Source organism: Aotus nancymaae, unplaced genomic scaffold (assembly GCF_030222135.1).
Source record: "Aotus nancymaae isolate 86718 unplaced genomic scaffold, 86718_ANA_hifiasm-v0.15.2.pri h1tg000028l, whole genome shotgun sequence".
NCBI lineage: Eukaryota > Metazoa > Chordata > Mammalia > Primates > Aotidae > Aotus > Aotus nancymaae.
In genome coordinates, this window is record NW_026988441.1 from 1,178,128 (window position 1) to 1,196,220 (window position 18,093).

The 18,093-nt window shown below is 50.2% G+C and overlaps 1 protein-coding gene across 1 annotated transcript; it reads right to left on the reverse strand.

The window, feature by feature from the left end:
• Positions 1–807: 807 nt before the first annotated feature.
• LOC105708306 (killer cell immunoglobulin-like receptor 3DL1) lies at positions 808–16,233 on the reverse strand. Its single transcript, XM_064380754.1, has 10 exons — positions 15,617–16,233; positions 14,771–14,806; positions 13,728–14,012; positions 11,569–11,853; positions 9,997–10,296; positions 8,290–8,583; positions 4,893–4,943; positions 2,106–2,210; positions 1,591–1,643; positions 808–1,491 (listed from the first exon to the last, which is right to left on the reverse strand). Exons 1-10 carry the CDS (start codon positions 15,648–15,650, stop codon positions 1,315–1,317), a joined length of 1,620 nt encoding a protein of 539 aa, XP_064236824.1. The 5' UTR covers positions 15,651–16,233; the 3' UTR covers positions 808–1,314.
• Between the last annotated feature and the right edge of the window lie 1,860 nt (positions 16,234–18,093).

The window sequence follows — 18,093 nt, forward strand, 5'->3', positions numbered from 1 at the left end:
TTCTCAATAAACAACACTGGACCAAAGAGTTACTTGTCTGAAAAATAAATGTAAATGTATTGTGACCTTATGAAAACACTGCTTATTTTTTATCTTCTTATTGTAAATATTTTATGATTTATTTTTTAAATTGACAAACAAAAATTATATACAGTCGTCCTTTACTCTTCTGGGTGACTGGTTCCAGGATCCTCACTCAGATGCCAAAATCTGCAGATGCTCCAGACTCTGACATGAAATGGCTTAGTGAGTGCATATAGCCCTGCACGTCCTCCTGTATGCGTCAGATCCTCTCCAGATTACTTATCATTCCTGATACAGGCTACGCACAGCTTCACTCGGGTCCATTTAACATAGTTTTGCTCTTTGGAACCTTGTGGATTTTCTTCTCGGAATATTTTTTGTTTATAGTTGGTTTGATACACAGCTGTAAACCCCACAGGCATGGAGGACCGACTGTGTATTTATCGTGTGAAAGATGATGTTTTGATAAATGTCCTCATGGAGATGAGACTAACAAGGGCGATGACCCTGCAAATGTTTCATGTCGGAATTACCCTGCAATCGTTCCAGGTCTGCAGAGAGTAGGAACAGCACTTGTCCATCTGATTCACGATCCTTGGAACCTCCTATGTGCTGCATCTTTGGATGGAAATTGGAGTCCCAGGGACAAACCAGGCTCCACCTGCTTCCAGAAGCTCCCAGTCCAGGGGTGAGAACCCAGTGGAGAACATGTGGGGTTATGTGGACATTGTAATGATAACACCAGAAACTTCAGGCAAAAAAAGAGTCACATTACCCAAAGCATGAGGTGAGACATGTTTATTTAAAGAGGAGAGACCTACATTGAAATTATAGAAAAATTTATAAGTTTTACTGATGAGAGAAGCCTGAAAGATAGTCGGAGGGAAGGTGGAACAGCATGAGGGAAGGTGGAACAGCACGTGTCTAAGTGCTGTGTTAAGAGGGAGCCTCTTGTATGTCTGGACTTGTGAGTTCCTCAGTGTGACTGCAGCCTCAGGTAGGACCAGGAAGTAAGCCAGTTAGGTTGGAGAGCTGGGCAGGAGTCAAGTGAAATGGAGAATTATGTGTGAAGCAAACGAGTATGTTTTCTCTCTAGCAGACAGTGAGGACTGCAGACATTTGTAAGCGAGAGACAGCCACGTTCAGATTCATGGTGTGAGGAAGAGCGATCCCCTAAGATGCAGACTCACGCCTTCAGGTCCCAGGTGCTGGTACATTGGAGCTGGCAAGCAGGGTTTGAGACAGGGCCATTGTCTCCCTAGAGGACCCATCAAGCCCTGTTCATGATGTTCACGGACAGGAGACAACTTTCAATCCGGGCTCTGCATTTGGGAGTTCCATGTACACACTGGTTTCTGTTGGGTCTCTCTTGGGCCTCTGAGAAGGGCGAGTGATTTTTCTCTGTGTGAAAACGCAGTGATCCAGCTGTGCATATGTCACCTCCTGAGGGTCTTGTTCCTCAGAGTCCTGGAGAGAAGGAAATGTTGAGTGAGGGAGGGGCTCACATTCTATGTGACTATTAGGGAATAAGACTCCATCCCCAAGGCTGGGCCGAGGAGGACCTACCTCCCTGTTCACTGTTCTGTCCTCCCCAGGCTCTTGGTTCATTACAGCAGCATCTGTAGGAGACAGAAGTCATCTAAACACCTGGGAGGGCCCTTGTGTGTCCTCATTTCATGTGCAGACACCAACACACAGGGGGAGGCCATGGGTGCCTGAGGCCCCTCAGCTGCCAACAGCCTGACTCACACATTCTGTCTCTCTGAGTACAAGGACCCCTCCCATGAAGAGCTCTCAATTTCCATCCCACTGATTCTGTCTCCCACTTTCTGCCTGTCATGGAACCTTCTCCTGGATGTCAGTGGCTGCAGGGATGTGAGGATACAGTTCAGAATCAGGCAAAGGTCTGTGAGCTGAGGGCAGGGGCGGGGTGTCTGGTGCTCTCTCTAGAAAGCCCTGCCTCTGCAGCTCCTGACTTGGGCCAGGGACCATCCCGCCGATGAGGAACACACACCCGCGTGCTCCCATCCCGCTTCCGCACACGGCCCTGAGGTCTCCGGCCTCTGCTTCATGAGACTTACTCTTTTTATTGGACCACCAGTGACAAATGAGAAAGAAGAGGAGGATGATGAAGAGGATGATGACCACTGAGGACCCAATCAGAACGTGCAGGTGTCTGGGGTTACCTGGAGGAAGATGGGAACCCAGTAAGAAGCTGACCACGGCAGTTCCTCTTCAGGGATCATCTCTCATCTCTTCACTGCCAGGTAACCACACACAACGTCTCTTTAGGACAAGCACCCAGATGGTGGGAGACCCGGCTTTCCCCTGCTTGCTCAGTTACGGTTCTCATAGTAACCACAGAAAGAGCTGATGGTACCACTGCTTTGGTTTAGATGTTTGATCCTCTTCAAACCTCATGTTGAAGTTGAACCCCCAGTGTGAGAGGTTGGGCTTAGTGGGAGGTGGTTGGTTCATGGGGGTGGATCCGTCATGAATAGATTAATGCTGTCCCCATGAGACGGGGTTAGCAAGTTTTCCCTCTATTACTTCCTGGAGAGTTGGTCGTGAAGGAGAACTTGGAAGCTCCATCGCACCTCCGCCTCCCGCTCCCTCTCTTGCTGTGTGATCTCTGTGGTCTCTGCACACACACACTCCACTTCTCTTCTGCCAGAGTGGGAGCAGCCTGAGGCATGACAAGAAATAGATGCTGGTGCCATGCTTCTAGTACAGCCTGTGGAACCGTGAGCCAAACACATCTGTTTTCTTTAGAAGTTACCCAGGCTCACGTGTTCCCTGATAGCAACAAAAACGGACTAAGTCAGCAACGTCCTGAGATCAGGAGGAACGTCCCAGAACAGCCTGGGCTCTCGCCTGCTCTTCCTAGAGGAGGGTGTGAGGCAGGGCTTTAACTCAGCGCTTCCTGTGGCTCCAGGGTGCAAAGCCCAGGTGGGGCTGCTTTTCAGTTCCCGCAGCTACACTGCATATGGGGTGACTCCGTGTGTCCCGGGCAGCTTTTCTGAGCCTCGGGGGACTGGCTCGCCCTGAAAGGTAGGCTTCTGCCATCACTTGCTGCTGATCTGTGAGTAATGAACCTGCTTTTTTTTTTTTTTGAGACGGAGTTTCTCTCTTGTAACCCAGGCTGGAGTGCAATGGCACGATCTCGGCTCACCGCAACCTCCGCCTCCTGGATTCAGGCAATTCTCCTGCCTCAGCCTCCTGAGTAGCTGGGATTACAGGCATGCACCACCGTGCCTAGCTAATTTTCTGTATTTTTAGTAGAGATGGGGTTTCCCCATGTTGACCAGGATGGTCTCGATCTCTTGACCTCATGATCCACCCGCCTCAGCCTCCCAACGTGCTGGGATTACAGGCGTGAGCCACTGTGCCTTGCCCCATGAACCTCCTTTATGTAATTTATTCTGTCTGTGTTCTGTCTCCCTGGAGTGACTGTCAGTGATAGAAACTGGCATAGCCCCAGGTGCAGTCCAGGAGGAGTTCAGAGTCTTCTCTAGGAAGACCGGACTGGGATTGATACACAGCGAATGTGCTTTACAACGTCTGCATCCACAGCACTCTTGACTCAAACAAATTACATTCTCCAAGAAAAGGAAAAAAAAGTGAAATCGAAATTGAAAGAAGTGAAGTAGAATGTCTTACATCAAACAGCCAGGAAGTAGTGCAGAAGCCCGTGGGCAACGTGTTACTTTTTGTGATCCCATGAGACGTGTAATAGGCTGCTGTTCTACCTGAGAGGCAGGGGGAGGAACAACACCCTCCATCATCTATTGCTTCAAAATACAGCCTGTCCTTCCGTGAATTAGTAGGAAAGGGGACCAGGAGATAGTGCTGGCATTGGTCTCTGAGTCCAAGAGCTGAGGTCACTCCAAAGAATATTAGTTTTGACCTCCCCATAATCTATCTGCATCTCCACACATGATTGGAAGTAGGGGTGAGGTGGGGGATCTGGGTGAGGGGACAACTTTTATGCCATGAAGAGAGCACTTTCTCTATTTCAGGACCTGTGCTGCTGGGTTGAGGGCTTTCCCATTTTCCATATGCTCTCATGGTGACAGAAAGCCAAATAGGGAAGAGGTTCTAGCCTGATTTTCTACTGTATAAGATTCGGGATCAAAAAAGTAATTATGGAGAAGTAGAAAAATGATGATTGGAATCAGGTGCCTCTGTCATTTGTGTGTGTTATAGAATATTTACGTAGTTTTTAATTTTAGTTTTGGAAATGGAGCCTCCCTGTGTCGCCCAGGCTGGAGTGCAGGGGTGCGATCTTGGCTCACTACAACCTCTGCCTCCTGGGTTGAAGTCATTCTCCTGCTTCAACCCAGGAGGCAGAGGCTGCAGTGAGTGATTACGTCGAATGAGTGATCGAGTCAAAGTGCACATGCATGAGCTCGGTTCTCTCTTACTGCAATGCTCTTGCTCTGCTGAGTCAGCCAGGGTTGCATCATGATGGACTGGAGCTAATTCCTTGGCAAGTGGAACTTCTCTAAAACGCCCCACCCTCATCAGATGTTCTCTTCCTTTCCCTCCCACAAGCCCCCCAGGCATTTATCCTCCAGTTAGGAATGCAGGCAGAACAAACACTGCATTTTTTCCTGAGAAGGATGTCAGATTTGCAATCATTCTTCTAGCCTCAAGGAGGTCTCAGCTGCAGAAAATTAGAGAGTAAGAGACTTCACTGAGCCTAGTGTTGGGCTCAGATCCCTCACACTCTTGGTGTCTGGGGTTCAGAGATGGTAGAAGACAGGCTCTCAATCACAGAGCTGGGAGGTGCTGAGCCAATGCTTGATTCCAAGGCTTCCACCTCCCCAGGTTTCCAAAAGCAGAGATAGGAGGGGTCGTTTACTCACCAGTTTTGGAGCTTGGTTCCGTGGGTGATGGCCAACCGCTTGAAGGGTTTCCTAGAACATGGGACAGGAGAGAGGTGTGGCAATGAGGATGCCTGTCTTCTACTCAGTGGAAATCTTTGAGGTTTGCTCATGGCCAACACTCTGTTATGTAATGTTGGGCCTGGGAGTCCTGGCATCCCCTTCTCCATAATCATTGTACCTGATGCCCACTGTCCTGAGACTTTGAGGTATAAAGAGAAAACAGGAGCTGGAGGCGTCACACTCCCTGAACTAAAAATATGTTACAAACCCGTAGTAAGCAAAACAGCATGATATTGGCATAAAGAAAGGCTCATAGAACAGTGGAGCAGAAGGAACAACACAGATATAATTCACGCATTTACATCCAATGAACTTTGACAATTGTAGGCGCCAAGAACCTACAGCCAGGAAGAGACAGTCTTTTCAATGAGTGGTGCAGGGAAAACTGGATGTCTACATGAGGAGGGCTGAAACTGCACCTCTACCTCTCAGCATACACAAAAATCAATGAAAATGAATGGAAGACGGAAGGCCCAAACCCATACAACATCTAAAAGGAAACACTGGGGAAATGCTCCGGGCCTTTTGTCTGAGGAAGACATTTTGTTTAAAATCCCAGAAACACAAGAAATCTAAACAAAAATCGACCGTCAGGATTCCATCGCACTAAGCAGCTTCTGCATCGCAAAGGAGGCAGCCCATCGCAAAGGGAAGGGACGTGTCACGGGACGGGAACAAATATTTGCAAAGTATTCATCTGAGAGGGGATTAGTAACTAAAATATATAAATTTTAAGCTGAAACACTTCAATTTAAAAAAAATAATTTAAAAAATTAGTAGATGTTCCAAACAGGTATTTCTTTTTTCATTATTATTATACTTTCAGTTCTCCCCACCCCTGCTATCCCTCCCCGAAGAGATATTTTTTAAGGAACAAAACATACAAATGGCTATCACATATCTGAAGAGGCGCTCAGTAGGACTAATCATGCAGAGTGAAATCACAGCGAGCTATCTCCTCACCCAGTTACAACGGCTTTTATCTGAAAGATGGACAAAAAGCAAATGCTGGAAAGGTGACAGAGAAAGAAGAACCCTTGTACACTGTTGTAGGAATGTAAATTAGTACAGCCATTACGAAGGAGAGGAGTATGGAAGTTCCTCAAAAAATGAAGAGAGGTCGAGCACTGTGGCTCACGCCTGTATTCCCAGCACTTTGGGAGGCCAAGGTGGCTGGATCACCTGAGGTCAGGAGTTGGAGACCATCCTGGCCAACATACTGAAACCTCGTCTCTACTGAAAATACAGAAATTAGCCAGGCATGGTGGTGGACACCTGTTATCCCAGCTACTCGGGAGCCTGAGGCTGGAGAATTGCTTGAATCCTGGAGGTGGGGGTTGCAGCGAGCCCAGATGGTACCACTGCACTCCAGCCTGGGCGACAAGATCAGAGCTCCATCTCAAAAAAAAAAAGAAAACAAAATTTTCCCGTTGTGTTGTTTGCCGGTTCACTCTAAGGATCGTTTCTTTTGCTGCACAGAAGCTCTTAAGTTTAATTAGATCCCATTTGTCTCTTTTGGCTTTTGTCTGACTAAAGAACAGAAAACCAAACGCTGCATGTTCCCACTCATAAGTGGGTGTTGAACAAGGAGAACACATGGACACAGGGAGGGGAGCATCACACGCCGGACCTGTTGGGTGGTGGGGGGGCTAGAGAAGGGACAGCAGGGGGTGTGGAGATTGAGGAGGGATAACATTAGGAGAAATACCTAATGTAGATGACGGGGAGATGGATACAGCACATCACCATGGCCTGTGTATACCTACGTAACAACCCTGCACGATCTGCACACGTACCCAGGACTTAAACTATATACATATAAAAAGAAACCTAAAAAGGACCTAGCGTTCCACTACTGGGTGTAAACCAAAGGGAAAGGACATCAGTGTATCGAAGTGACACGTGCATTCCCATAACTCTTCCAGCACTGTTCACAGTAGCCAAGACGTGCTGTCAACCTACCTGCCCATCAGTGGATGAGCGGATAGAGAGAACGTAGCACATACGCACAATGGAGACCACTCCTCCATAAAAGCAATAACGTCCTGTCACTTCCAGCCACATGCATGAACTGGAGGGCATTACACAGATTGCCATTTCTCACCCATATGCAGGAGCTCACAGGTGGACCTCGTGAGAATGGTGGCTACCAGAGGCCAGGAAGGGAACGGTGGAGGGTAACAATGAAAAGAATATGTTTGTTTGTTTCTCTATTTATTCATTTATTTAAAGACACAGGCTCTCTCTGTTGCCCAGGCTGCAGTGTAGTGGCCTGATCTCGGCTCACTGTAACCTCCGCCTCCTGGGCTTAAGCAATTCTCCGGCCTCAGCCTCCCAAGTAGCTGGGATTACAGGCACGCGCCACCATGCCTGGCTGATTTTGTTGTTTTGTTTTAGTAATGATGGGTTTTCCCATGTTGGCCACAGTGGTCTTGAGCACCTTATCTTAAATAATCCACCGCCTCAGCCTCCCAAAGTGCTGAGATTATAGGCATGAGCCACCACACCTGGCATATAAAGGTATTTATGTCCACTAGATTTCACACTTAAAAATGGTAAAGGTGGGCCAGGCACGGTGGCTTAGGCCTGTAATCCCAGCACTTTGGAGGCTGAGGCAGGCGAATCACGAGGTCAAGAGATCGAGACCATCCTGGCCAACATGGTGAAGCCCTGTCTCTACTAAAAATACAAAAATTAGCTGGGCGTGGTGGCGTGCACCTGTAGTCCCAGCTACTTGGGAGGCTGAGGCAAGAGAATCGCTTCAACACAGGAGGCAGAGATTGAAATGAGCTGACATGGTGCCACTGCACTCCAGCCTGGCACCTGGCGACAGAGTGAGACCCTGTCTCAAAAAAAAAAAAAAAAAAAAAACGGGTAAAGGTGGTAAATTATATAGGCATATTTAACCTTAATCAATATTTTTTCAAACATAAAGAAAAGGGCATGGGGGTTGCTGGTGATGACATCTCTCTATGGGTGAGAGGCCAGGATGGGCTTCTGGGAAATGGGTGAGGTTGAGGGGCTGAGGGAACCTCTGATCTCCCCAAACTGAGCCCCGTGTCCCCTCCTCTGGGCCTGTCCTGACAGCTTTCTCCATCTGCCTGGGTGCCCGGAGCCCTGAATGCGGGCCTCCATGCAGGCCGTGGAGGAGGGCTTGGAGGTGCCCTGTCTGCCATCCTGCACCCTGACCCCGTCCTCACACCCAGGCTTCGTCTTCTCTCTGCATCTGTCCACGCTTCCCTCCATCATCAGCAGGAAGTTCCTCAGCTATGGCTCTGGGATCATCAGACATGGGACAGGTATGGGGTTTCCTCACCTGTGACAGAAACGGACAGTGGGTCACTCGGGGCTGACCACTCATAGAGAGAGCCATGGAAAGAGCCGAAGCATCTGTAGGTCCCTCCGTGGGTGGCAGGGCCCAGAGGGAAGTGGGCCTGGAATGTTCCATTGATGCTGGGCACTGCAGGGAGCCTGAGTTCAGGGGCCTCCCCCTCCCTGGATAGATGGTACAGCTGAAAGAAGGTCCGGGAGCTGCAGGACAAGGTCACATTCTCTCCTGCCTGAAGCGTGGGGCCCGGCTGGGCTGAGAGAGAAGGTTTCTCATATCGACCTGGAAGGAGAAGAGGCAGTTTGCTCAGGAGGCTCTTCCTTGTCACAGCTCCCTTCACACCTGAGCTGAGAACTCCCTCCCCTGCTCCATGAGCTGATGCTCTCTCTCACCCTCCACCCCGTCTCTCTTCTGTCTGTTTTATCCTTCTACCTTCCCTGTCTCTCCCCTCACTTCCCCACCCCGGGTAGGTTTTCCGTTTTTTGTATTGTTTTATTCTCTCTGACTCGACTTGGATTGGTTGATCTTTCTCCTTGAATTCTGAGTCTCTCACTTTCTGTCTTGTTCATAACTTTCTGCCTATTTCTAACCATTATGTATGTCTCTGTCTATTTCTGTATTTGGTGTCTACAAATGATCTATCATCTATATCTATGTATCTCTCTATTATTTCTCTATCTTCATCATAATCATCATCATCTCTATGTATCCTCTGTCAATCAATCACCATCATGTATCTATAACCTCTCTATGATCTACCATCTACCTATTTATCATCTATCTATCTCTATCTCTCCATCTGTGATCTGTGTCTCCGCCTCCTTGTCTTTCTCTGCCTCTCGGTCTCTCTAGTTCTCTTTGGAATCCCTGCAGTCCGTCCCACATCTCCATCTTTCTCTCTCCCTGTGCCTCTCCCACAGGGCCCTGATTTTAGGGCATTTCTCTGCTCCTGTCCATCATTCCCTCCACTTCTCTGCCCTCTTTTCTCTCTCTTTATGTGTCTGTGAGTCTCTCAATCCCCTTTCTCTGGCTCATTCTGTGTGTGTTTATGTCTTTGCATTTTGATGTCCCTGATTTCTCTCTGTGTCCTCAGTAATGCTACAGTATGTGGGATTAGTTGGAATATGAGCCTCAGAATCTAGTCTGGGGACCGCAAGTACACACAGCACACTGGGGTTGGTGTTCTGGGGCCATGATATCCTGGGACGATTATGGCTCCACTGCACGGAAGGCAGAGGTGTCAGAATGAACACGGCATCTGTAGGTGCCACAATGCCTGAGGCCACAGGGCCCAACTCAGGTCAGAAATCTGGGTGTCTTTGGGTTCTCCTGGTAGAGAACACTTTGTGGAGGAAATGCAGAAATAAAACCTCTACCCTGTGCCAGGTGTCTGAACAAAGCCAGCATGGAAGCACACCTCTCTCTGGGACATGTCTGTCTGTCTGTGTGTCCCCTCTGCCTCTTTCCCTCTTTTCTCACTCCCTGTATGGCCCCCGTGTCTGTCCTCTGTTATGACGTGTGGTCTGGAGTTGTGTCTCCTGTTTCTCTGTGTCTGCTGGTACAGACCTCACCAAGCCAGTCTCTCTCCATAAGAACCCCATGCTCATCTTCCTCATGAGCACCTGGGGCTTCCAAGTCCTGGATCATTCACTCTGTGTCCCAGTGACAATGAGAAGAATGTCTGGACACTCTCACCTGTGATCACGATGTCCAGAGGGTCACTGGGAGCTGACCACTCATAGGGGGAGTGAGTGACAGAACCGTAGCATCTGTAGGTCCCTGCAAGGGCAGACGTCATGGGACCTATGGAGAAGTTGGCCTGGGAGCCTCCGTCACGGGACTCTCCATTGAGGCGCAAGAGGTCCTCAGTGACCCCCTTTCTGTGCAGAAGGAAGTGCTCAGACATGATATCTGACCAACACTGCAGGATGACCGTCTTTCCTGATGTCACCAGGGGAGCTGGGAGGGCCAGAAGGGAAGGTTTTCTGTGGAGTCCTAAGAAACGAGATTGTGAGTTTAGAAGGCATCTCCCTTTCTCATCCCATCCATGGGACCTGGAATGAGTGAGGTTTCCCCTCCACGGTGTCTGACTCTCTCCTCCCTCTCTGTGTCTCCGTGCCCCTTTCTGTGCCCATCACCCCTGGTGCAGGTCCTTCCCTCTGTCCCCCTCCCTCTTCTCTGTCTCTATCTCTAGCAGCCCCTGACTCCCTTCCCACTGGGCTCAGCCTCATCCCTTGAGCTGTTTCTGTTTCCCACTAATCTGTTTCTTCCTGTCCATGTGAGGGTGGAAGAGGAGCCACGACAGGCTGCACGTCCAGGATCTGAACAGCCTGGTTCAATCTGTTTTGGACAAATTGGAATCCCTGGCAGGAGGTATGAACTGATGAGGAAGGCGGGCAGCAGTGTCCACACACCCTGTTCCTGGTGGGGACTGGGAACCTCTCCTGCCATGTCTGTGCTTCTCCATGTTCCCAGCTTCCATAGGCGGCCCCTGGTGCTGGTCCCAGGAGCATCCACCCCTCCCTATGTGGATCGAGCCTGGTGGTGGCCTCAGCATCCCACCCTTGCTGATCTTGGGGTGGCCACCCTTCTCCTGGTGTGGTTTCTTGACTTGTCCTTGCCCTGGGTTCCTGTGTTGTGTCCTGTTGCTGCTGTAGAAAATTATCACAATATGGCAGCAGAAGGGAACACACTGAGCCCTTCCACTTCTGGAGACAGAAATCGGGCCCAGTTCTCCCAGGGCTAAAATCAAGGCATCTGCAGGGCTGTGTCCCCTCTGGAGACTCAGGGGAGAATCAGTTCCCTTGTCTTCTCCAGCCCTTAGAGGCCACCTGCATTCATGGCTCCTGGCCGTCCTCCACCTTCAGAGCCCACAGTGGCTGGTGGTCTCCCTCCCACTACGCTGCTCTAATCCCCACTCCTCTCTTCCTCCTCCTGTCATGTGGGCACTTGTGATGACACTGAGCCCAGCTGGACAGTCCAGGCGGCCTCCCCATCTCAAGGTCAACTCATCAACAACCTGAGCTCCATCTTCCCCCTTCAGTCCCCTCCCCTGCAACATAAATAGTCACAGGCTCCAGGGATGAGAATGTGGCCATCATTGGGGACAGTTATTCTTCCCACCACAGCACCCACTTCCCTGTATTCAATCCCCTTTACCCCAAATACAGTCAGGGCCTGGGTGATTGGACCCTGATGGGCACCGCACCAGAAGCTCTGGGATTCAGGAGGTGGGACAGTGAGAAGCCCAGACAGGAGCCCTCTGACCTGTGACTATGATCTTCAGGGAGTTGCTGGGTGCCGTCCGCCCAGTGGAGGAGTGCGGGTGAAAACGCCGACATCTGTAGGTCCCTGCGTGTGCTGCAGTCACGGGGCCCATCAAGAAGCTCTCCTGGAATATAACGCCATTGAGGATGGGTACGTCGAATCTGTCTTCTTTGTACAGGGTGAAGTTGTTAAACCCACCACCATAGTCACACCGAAGAGTCACATTTCCACCTCGAGGCACCACAGCGCTGGGCCAGGCAGTCAGGAAGGGCTTGTCCTGACCACCTGCGGGAGAAGGAGGAGTGACTTTAGAGAGGAAGATGTGGAGCCACCCCACCCTCCCTGTGCTCAGAAGATTCTCCCTTTTTCCACGTTCCTAAGGCTCCTACCACACCTGGGTGCCCAGAGCTACAGGAAGGACCCATCCTGGAGAGACATGGTGTCTCTCTACAGCAAACGTGTCAGCTGAGAACTTTGAGTAAGTGCTGAATGAGGGACTCCTACTAGATTTTAATAAGGCAAAATTGCTTTCATAAAACAACACAAGGTAGACACAGGGTGGGGGCATGTCCTTGTGAGCTCCTTTCTGTGCAGAAGGAAGTGCTCAGACATGATATCTGACCAACACTGCAGGATGACCGTCTCTCCTATCTCACCAGGGGAGCTGGCAGGGCCAGGAGGGAAGGTTTTCCGTGGTATCCTAAGAAACGAGTTAGTGAGTTTAGAAGGCATGTCCCTTTCTCATCCCATCCATGGTACCTGGAATGAGTGAGGCTTCCCCTCCCCGGTGTCTGACTCTCTCCTCCCTCTCTGTGTCTCCCTGCTCCTTTCTGTGCCCGTCACCCCTGGTGCAGGCCCCTCCCTCTGTCCCCCTCCCTCTTCTCTGTCTCCGTCTCTAGCAGCCCCTGACTCCCTTCCCACTGGGCTCAGCCTCATCCCTTGAGCTGTTTCTGTTTCCCACTAATCTGTTTCTTCCTGTCCATGTGAGGGTGGAAGAGGAGCCACGACAGGCTGCACGTCCAGGATCTGAACAGCCTGGTTCAATCTGTTTAGGACAAATTGGAATCCCTGGCAGGAGGTATGAACTGATGAGGAAGGCGGGCAGCACTGTCCACACACCCTGTTCCTGGTGGGGACTGGGAGCCTCTCCTGCCATGTCTGTGCTTCTCCATGGTCCCAGCTTCCATAGGCGGCCCCTGGTGCTGGTTCCAGGAACATCCAGCCCTCCCTCTGTGGATCGAGCCTGATGGTGGCCTCAGCATCCCACCCTTTCTGATCTCAGGGTAGCCACCCTTCTCCTGGCATGGTTTCTTCAATTAATTTATTTATTTTGGAGACCGAGTCTCCCTCTTTTGCCCAGGCGGGAGTGTAGTGGTGTGGTCTAGGCTCACTGCAACCTCTGCCTCCCAGGTTGAAGTCATTCTCCTGCCTCAGCCTCCCGAGTCACTAGGATTATACCCTCCCGCCACCACGCCCGTCTATCCTTGTCAGTTTCTTAACTTGTCCTTGCCCTGGGTTCCTGTGTTGTTTCCTGTTGCTGCTGTAGAAAATTATCACAATATGGCAGCAGGAGAGAACTCACTGACCCCTTCCACTTCTGGAGACAGAAATCGGACCCACTTCTCCCATGGCTAAAATCAAGGCATCTGCAGGGCTACATTCCCTCTGGAGACTCAGGAGAGAATCAGTTCCCTTGACTTCTCCAGCCCTTAGAGGCCACCTGCATTCATGGCTACTGGCCGTCCTCCACCTTCAGAGCCCACAGTGGCTGGTGGAGTCTCCCTCCCACTACGCTGCTCTAATCCCCACTCCCCTCTTCCTCCTCCTCTCATGTGGGCACTTGTGATGACACTGAGCCCAGCTGGACAGTCCAGGCGGCCTCCCCATCTCAAGGTCAACTCATCAACAACCTGAGCTCCATCTTCCCCCTTCAGTCCCCTGCCCTGTAACATAAATAGTCACAGACTCCAGGGATGAGAATGTGGCCATCATTGGGGACAGTTATTCTTCCCACCATGGCACCCACTTCCCTGTATTCAATCCCCTTTACCCCAAATACAGTCAGGGCCTGGGTGATTGGACCCTGACGGACACCCCACCAGAAGCTCTGGGAATTCAGGAGGTGGGACAGTGAGAAGCCCAGGCAGGAGTCCTCTGACCTGTGACTATGATCTTCAGGGGTTTGCTGGGTGCCGTCCGCCCAGTGCGGGAGTGCGGGTAAAACCCCCGACATCTGTAGGTCCCTGCGTGTGCTGCAGTCACGGGGCCCATGAAGAAGCTCTCCTTGAATATAACGCCATTGAGGATGGGTACGTCGAATCTGTCTTCTTTGTACAGGGTGAAGTTGTTAAACCCACCACCATAGTGACACCGAAGAGTCACATTTCCTCCTCGAGACACCACAGCGCTTGGCCAGGCAGACAGGAAGGGCTCGTCCTGACTACCTGGGGGAGGAGGAGGCGTTGCCTTAGAGAGGAAGAATTGGAGTCGCCCCTCCCTCCCTGTGCTCAGAAGATTCTCCACTCTTCCACGTTCTTAAGGCTCCTACCACACCTGGGTGCCCGGAGCTACAGGAAGGACCCATCCTGGATAGACATGGCGTCCCCCTACAACAAACGTGTCAGCTGAGAACGTTGAGTAAGTGCTGAATGATGGACTCCTACTAGATTTGAATACGGCAAAACTGCTTACATAAAACAACACAAGGTAGATACGGCGTGGGGGCAGGTCCTTTGTGAATGGAGTATCAGCCACTGCGTGAACCACAATAAACAACTGAGCCCCCATCAGAGGATTTAGAATGTGAAGCTCATGGCTGTGGTCCCCCCACCTCTCCTGGTAGAATGTCAGCAACCGCACGGCAGCCCCTACCGTCATGGAAATGCTGGAGGGTGTGAGTTACACCTTTGTCCTCAGAGGGTCGGCCTTTCCTAGCACTGCTTCCCTCCTCTCCTCTGCCGGTGACACTCCTTCCTCCCCACACACCCCAGCCTGGAGCACCCCAGTCTCACCCCGGTCCCCACAGAGCTTGACTCAGCCAAGGGAAGGAAGGCTGGGAAGGGCTAGGTCAGAACTGTGGGCCGAGCATCCCAGGGTCCCCTCTTCCTAGTTTATGAGAGACGCCCCCACAGGATTTTTCTTCTGTTTCAGGAAACCCCCTTATGTGGGAAGATGACACCCTAAGGTTTGGGGAAGGACTCACCCTTGTGTGGCCAGGCCCTCTGGACCAAGAAGAACCCTGGAAAGAAAGATCATGATGGACAATCCATCTGCACACAAACCAGGCCTGCCCTGCTGCCCTGAATGGGCTGTGTGCCTTGTGAGCCAGGCCCTTTTTAGGTTGAAGGTAAACTCAGCCTCGTTGCCCACCTGACCCCAGACAGCAGGGCTCTTGTCTATGCCGAGGCCCAGCCTCCAGGCCCAGGTCTATACCTCGAGGCTCTTATCTCCACTAGAGGCAATATCTCCACCCCAGTCTCATATCTCCCAGGCCCATATCCCCACACCAGTCCCATATCGGCACTACAGGTCCATATCTCCACACCAGGTCCATATCTCCACCCCAGGCCCATATCTCCCAGGCTCATATCTCTACCCCAGGACCATATCACCACCCCAGGCCCATATCTCCATGCCAGGCCCATATCTCCACCCTAGTCCCATATCTCCCAGGCCCATATCTCCATCCCAGGACCATATCTCCATGCCAGGGCTATATCTGTACCCCAGTCCCATTTCTCCCAGGCCCATATCTCCACTCCAGGCCCATATCTCCACGCCAGGCCCATATCTCCACCCCAGGCCCATATCTCCCAGGCCCATATCTCCATGCCAGGCCCATATCTCCACCTCAGGCCCATAACTCCCAGGCCCATCTCTCCACTCCAGGCCTATATCCCCATCCCAGGCCCATATCTAAACCCCAGGTCCATATCTCCCAGGCACATATCTGCACCCCAGGCCCATCTCTCCACTCCAGGCACCTATCCCCACCCCAGGCCCATATCCCCACCCCATCGCTCCCCCCTTGATTCCCTCCAGGACTCACCGACACACGCCATGCTGATGACCATGAGTGACATGGTGCTGCCTGTGCAGACCGGCGGCCGCGCCCCAGCTCCCTTCAGCAGCGCACAGGATGTTGTGAGGGGCCCTGCCCGTGCAGTTTACATGCTGACCACATCATGGGACGGTGACGCACGCAGGCTCTTTCCACCTTGCATGAGGCCCAGGGGGTGTTCGGTCAACAGAGGAACACGGCTTCCTGGAAATTGTTCTGACTAGAATTGTCACCTTGCCTCCTTCACCATGACCAACTCAGAACACGTCTCCGATCCAATCTCTCATATACGACATGATTGAATCTGTGCTGATATTAAATACTTTTGATGCATTTGTTTTTATCTGAGATTCAAACTCTTCTACGTGTGTAGTATGCAAAACACCTAATAGGCATCATTAGCATTATTAGAGTAATTGTGACCACAAATCACTAGGATTTTTCTTGCTCGTATTTCTTGTACTAAGCCAGAAGCAGTTAAAATTATTTAAATTCTCAGTGAAGGATTTTCCAGTTACATACAATCTTAGAATTGTACTTTATTAGCAAAAATGAAACATGTAAATTCTAGATTTTGTAGTTTTATCTAGAATTTGTCTGGTAACCCAAATCCAGAGTCCAAACTAATGGCTCTCTCTCTCTCTTTCCCTCATTTTAAATTTAACAGGAATATCCAGTAACATAACACTATAGAAAATCAAGTTTCCCCCAGGACTTTGGGAGGCAGAGGTGTGTGGATCACGTGAGATCTGGAGTTCAAGACCAGCCTGGCCAATATGGTGAAACCTTGTTCCTACTTAAAAAAAAAAATTAGCCAGGCACGGTGGTGGGCACCTGTAATCCCCGCTAGCTGGGAGGCGGAGGCACAAGAATCGCTTGGACCTAGAAGGCAGAGGTGGCAGTGAGCTGAGATCGCACCACTGCACTCCAGCCTGGGTCAGAGAGGGAGAGCAAATGGCCTCAAAGTAGAAAAATAAAAATAAAAGGAAAGCAAATAGCCCCTAATAACAAATTAGAGGACTCAGGTACCAAATTCTAAGGGGTTGTATAAAGTTACACAAAGTGCAGGATCCTAACGGGAGTGGACACAGCCAGGGAGCAGAAAACAGTGTGTAAAACACATCCGTGCACAGACAGTCCCTGTATAGATGACAAAGGCTGCCGTGTGCTTTAAGGTGGAATAGAATGTCTTCTCAATAAACAACACTGGACCAAAGAGTTACTTGTCTGAAAAATAAATGTAAATGTATTCTGATCTTATGAAAACAGTGCTTATTTTTTATCTTCTTATTGTAAATATTTTATGATTTATTTTTTAAATTGACAAATAAAATTATATACAGTCATCGTTTACTCTTCTGGGTGATTGGTTCCAGCATCCTCACGCAGATGCCAAAATCTGCAGATGCTCCAGCCTCTGACATGAAATGGCTTAGTGAGTGCATATAACCCTGCACGTCCTCCTGTATGCGTCAGATCCTCTCCAGATTACTTATCATTCCTGATACAGGCTACGCGCAGCTTCACTCGGGTCCATTCAACATAGTTTTGCTTTTCGGAACTTTGTGGATTTTCTTCTCTGAATATTTTTTGTTTATAATTGGTTTGATAAACAGCTGTAAACCCCACAGACATGGAGGACCGACTGTGTATTTATCGTGTGAAAGATGATGTTTTGATAAGTGTCCTCGTGGAGATGAGACTAACAAGGGCGATGACCCTGCAAATGTTTCATGTCGGAATTACCCTGCAAGCTTTCCAGGTCTGCAGAGAGTAGGAACAGCACTTGCTCATCTGATTCACGATCCTTGGAACCTCCTATGTGCTGCATCTTTGGATGGAAATTGGAGTCCCAGGGACAAACCAGGCTCCACCTGCTTCCAGAAGCTCCCAGTCCAGGGGTGAGAACCCAGTGGAGAACGTGTGGGGTTATGTGGACATAGTAATGATAACACCAAAAGCTTAGGCAAAAAGAGTCACATTACGTAACTCATGAGGGCAGACGGGTTTATTTGAAGAGAACTACATCGAAATTATATATAAAAAGAACTTAAAAATTTTACTGATGACAGAAGGCTGCAAAATCCCTCAAAGTCTGAGGGAAGGTGGAACAGCATTAGGGAAAGTGGAACAGCACGTGTCTAAGTGCTGTGTTAAGAGGAAGCCTCTTCTAGTCTGGACTTGTGAGTTCCTCAGTGTGACTGCAGCCTCAGGTAGGAACAGGAAGTAAGCCAGTTAGGTTGGAGAGGTGGGCAGGGTCAAGTGAAATGGAGAATTGTGTGTTAAGCAAAGGAGTGTGTTTTCTGTCCAGCAGGCAGTGAGGACCACAGACATTTGTAAGCGAGAGAGAGCCACGTTCAGATTCATGGTGTGAGGAAGAGCGATCCCCTAAGATGCAGACTCACGCCTTCGGATCCCAGGTGCTGTTACATTGGAGCTGGCAAGCATTTTGAGAAAGAGCTATG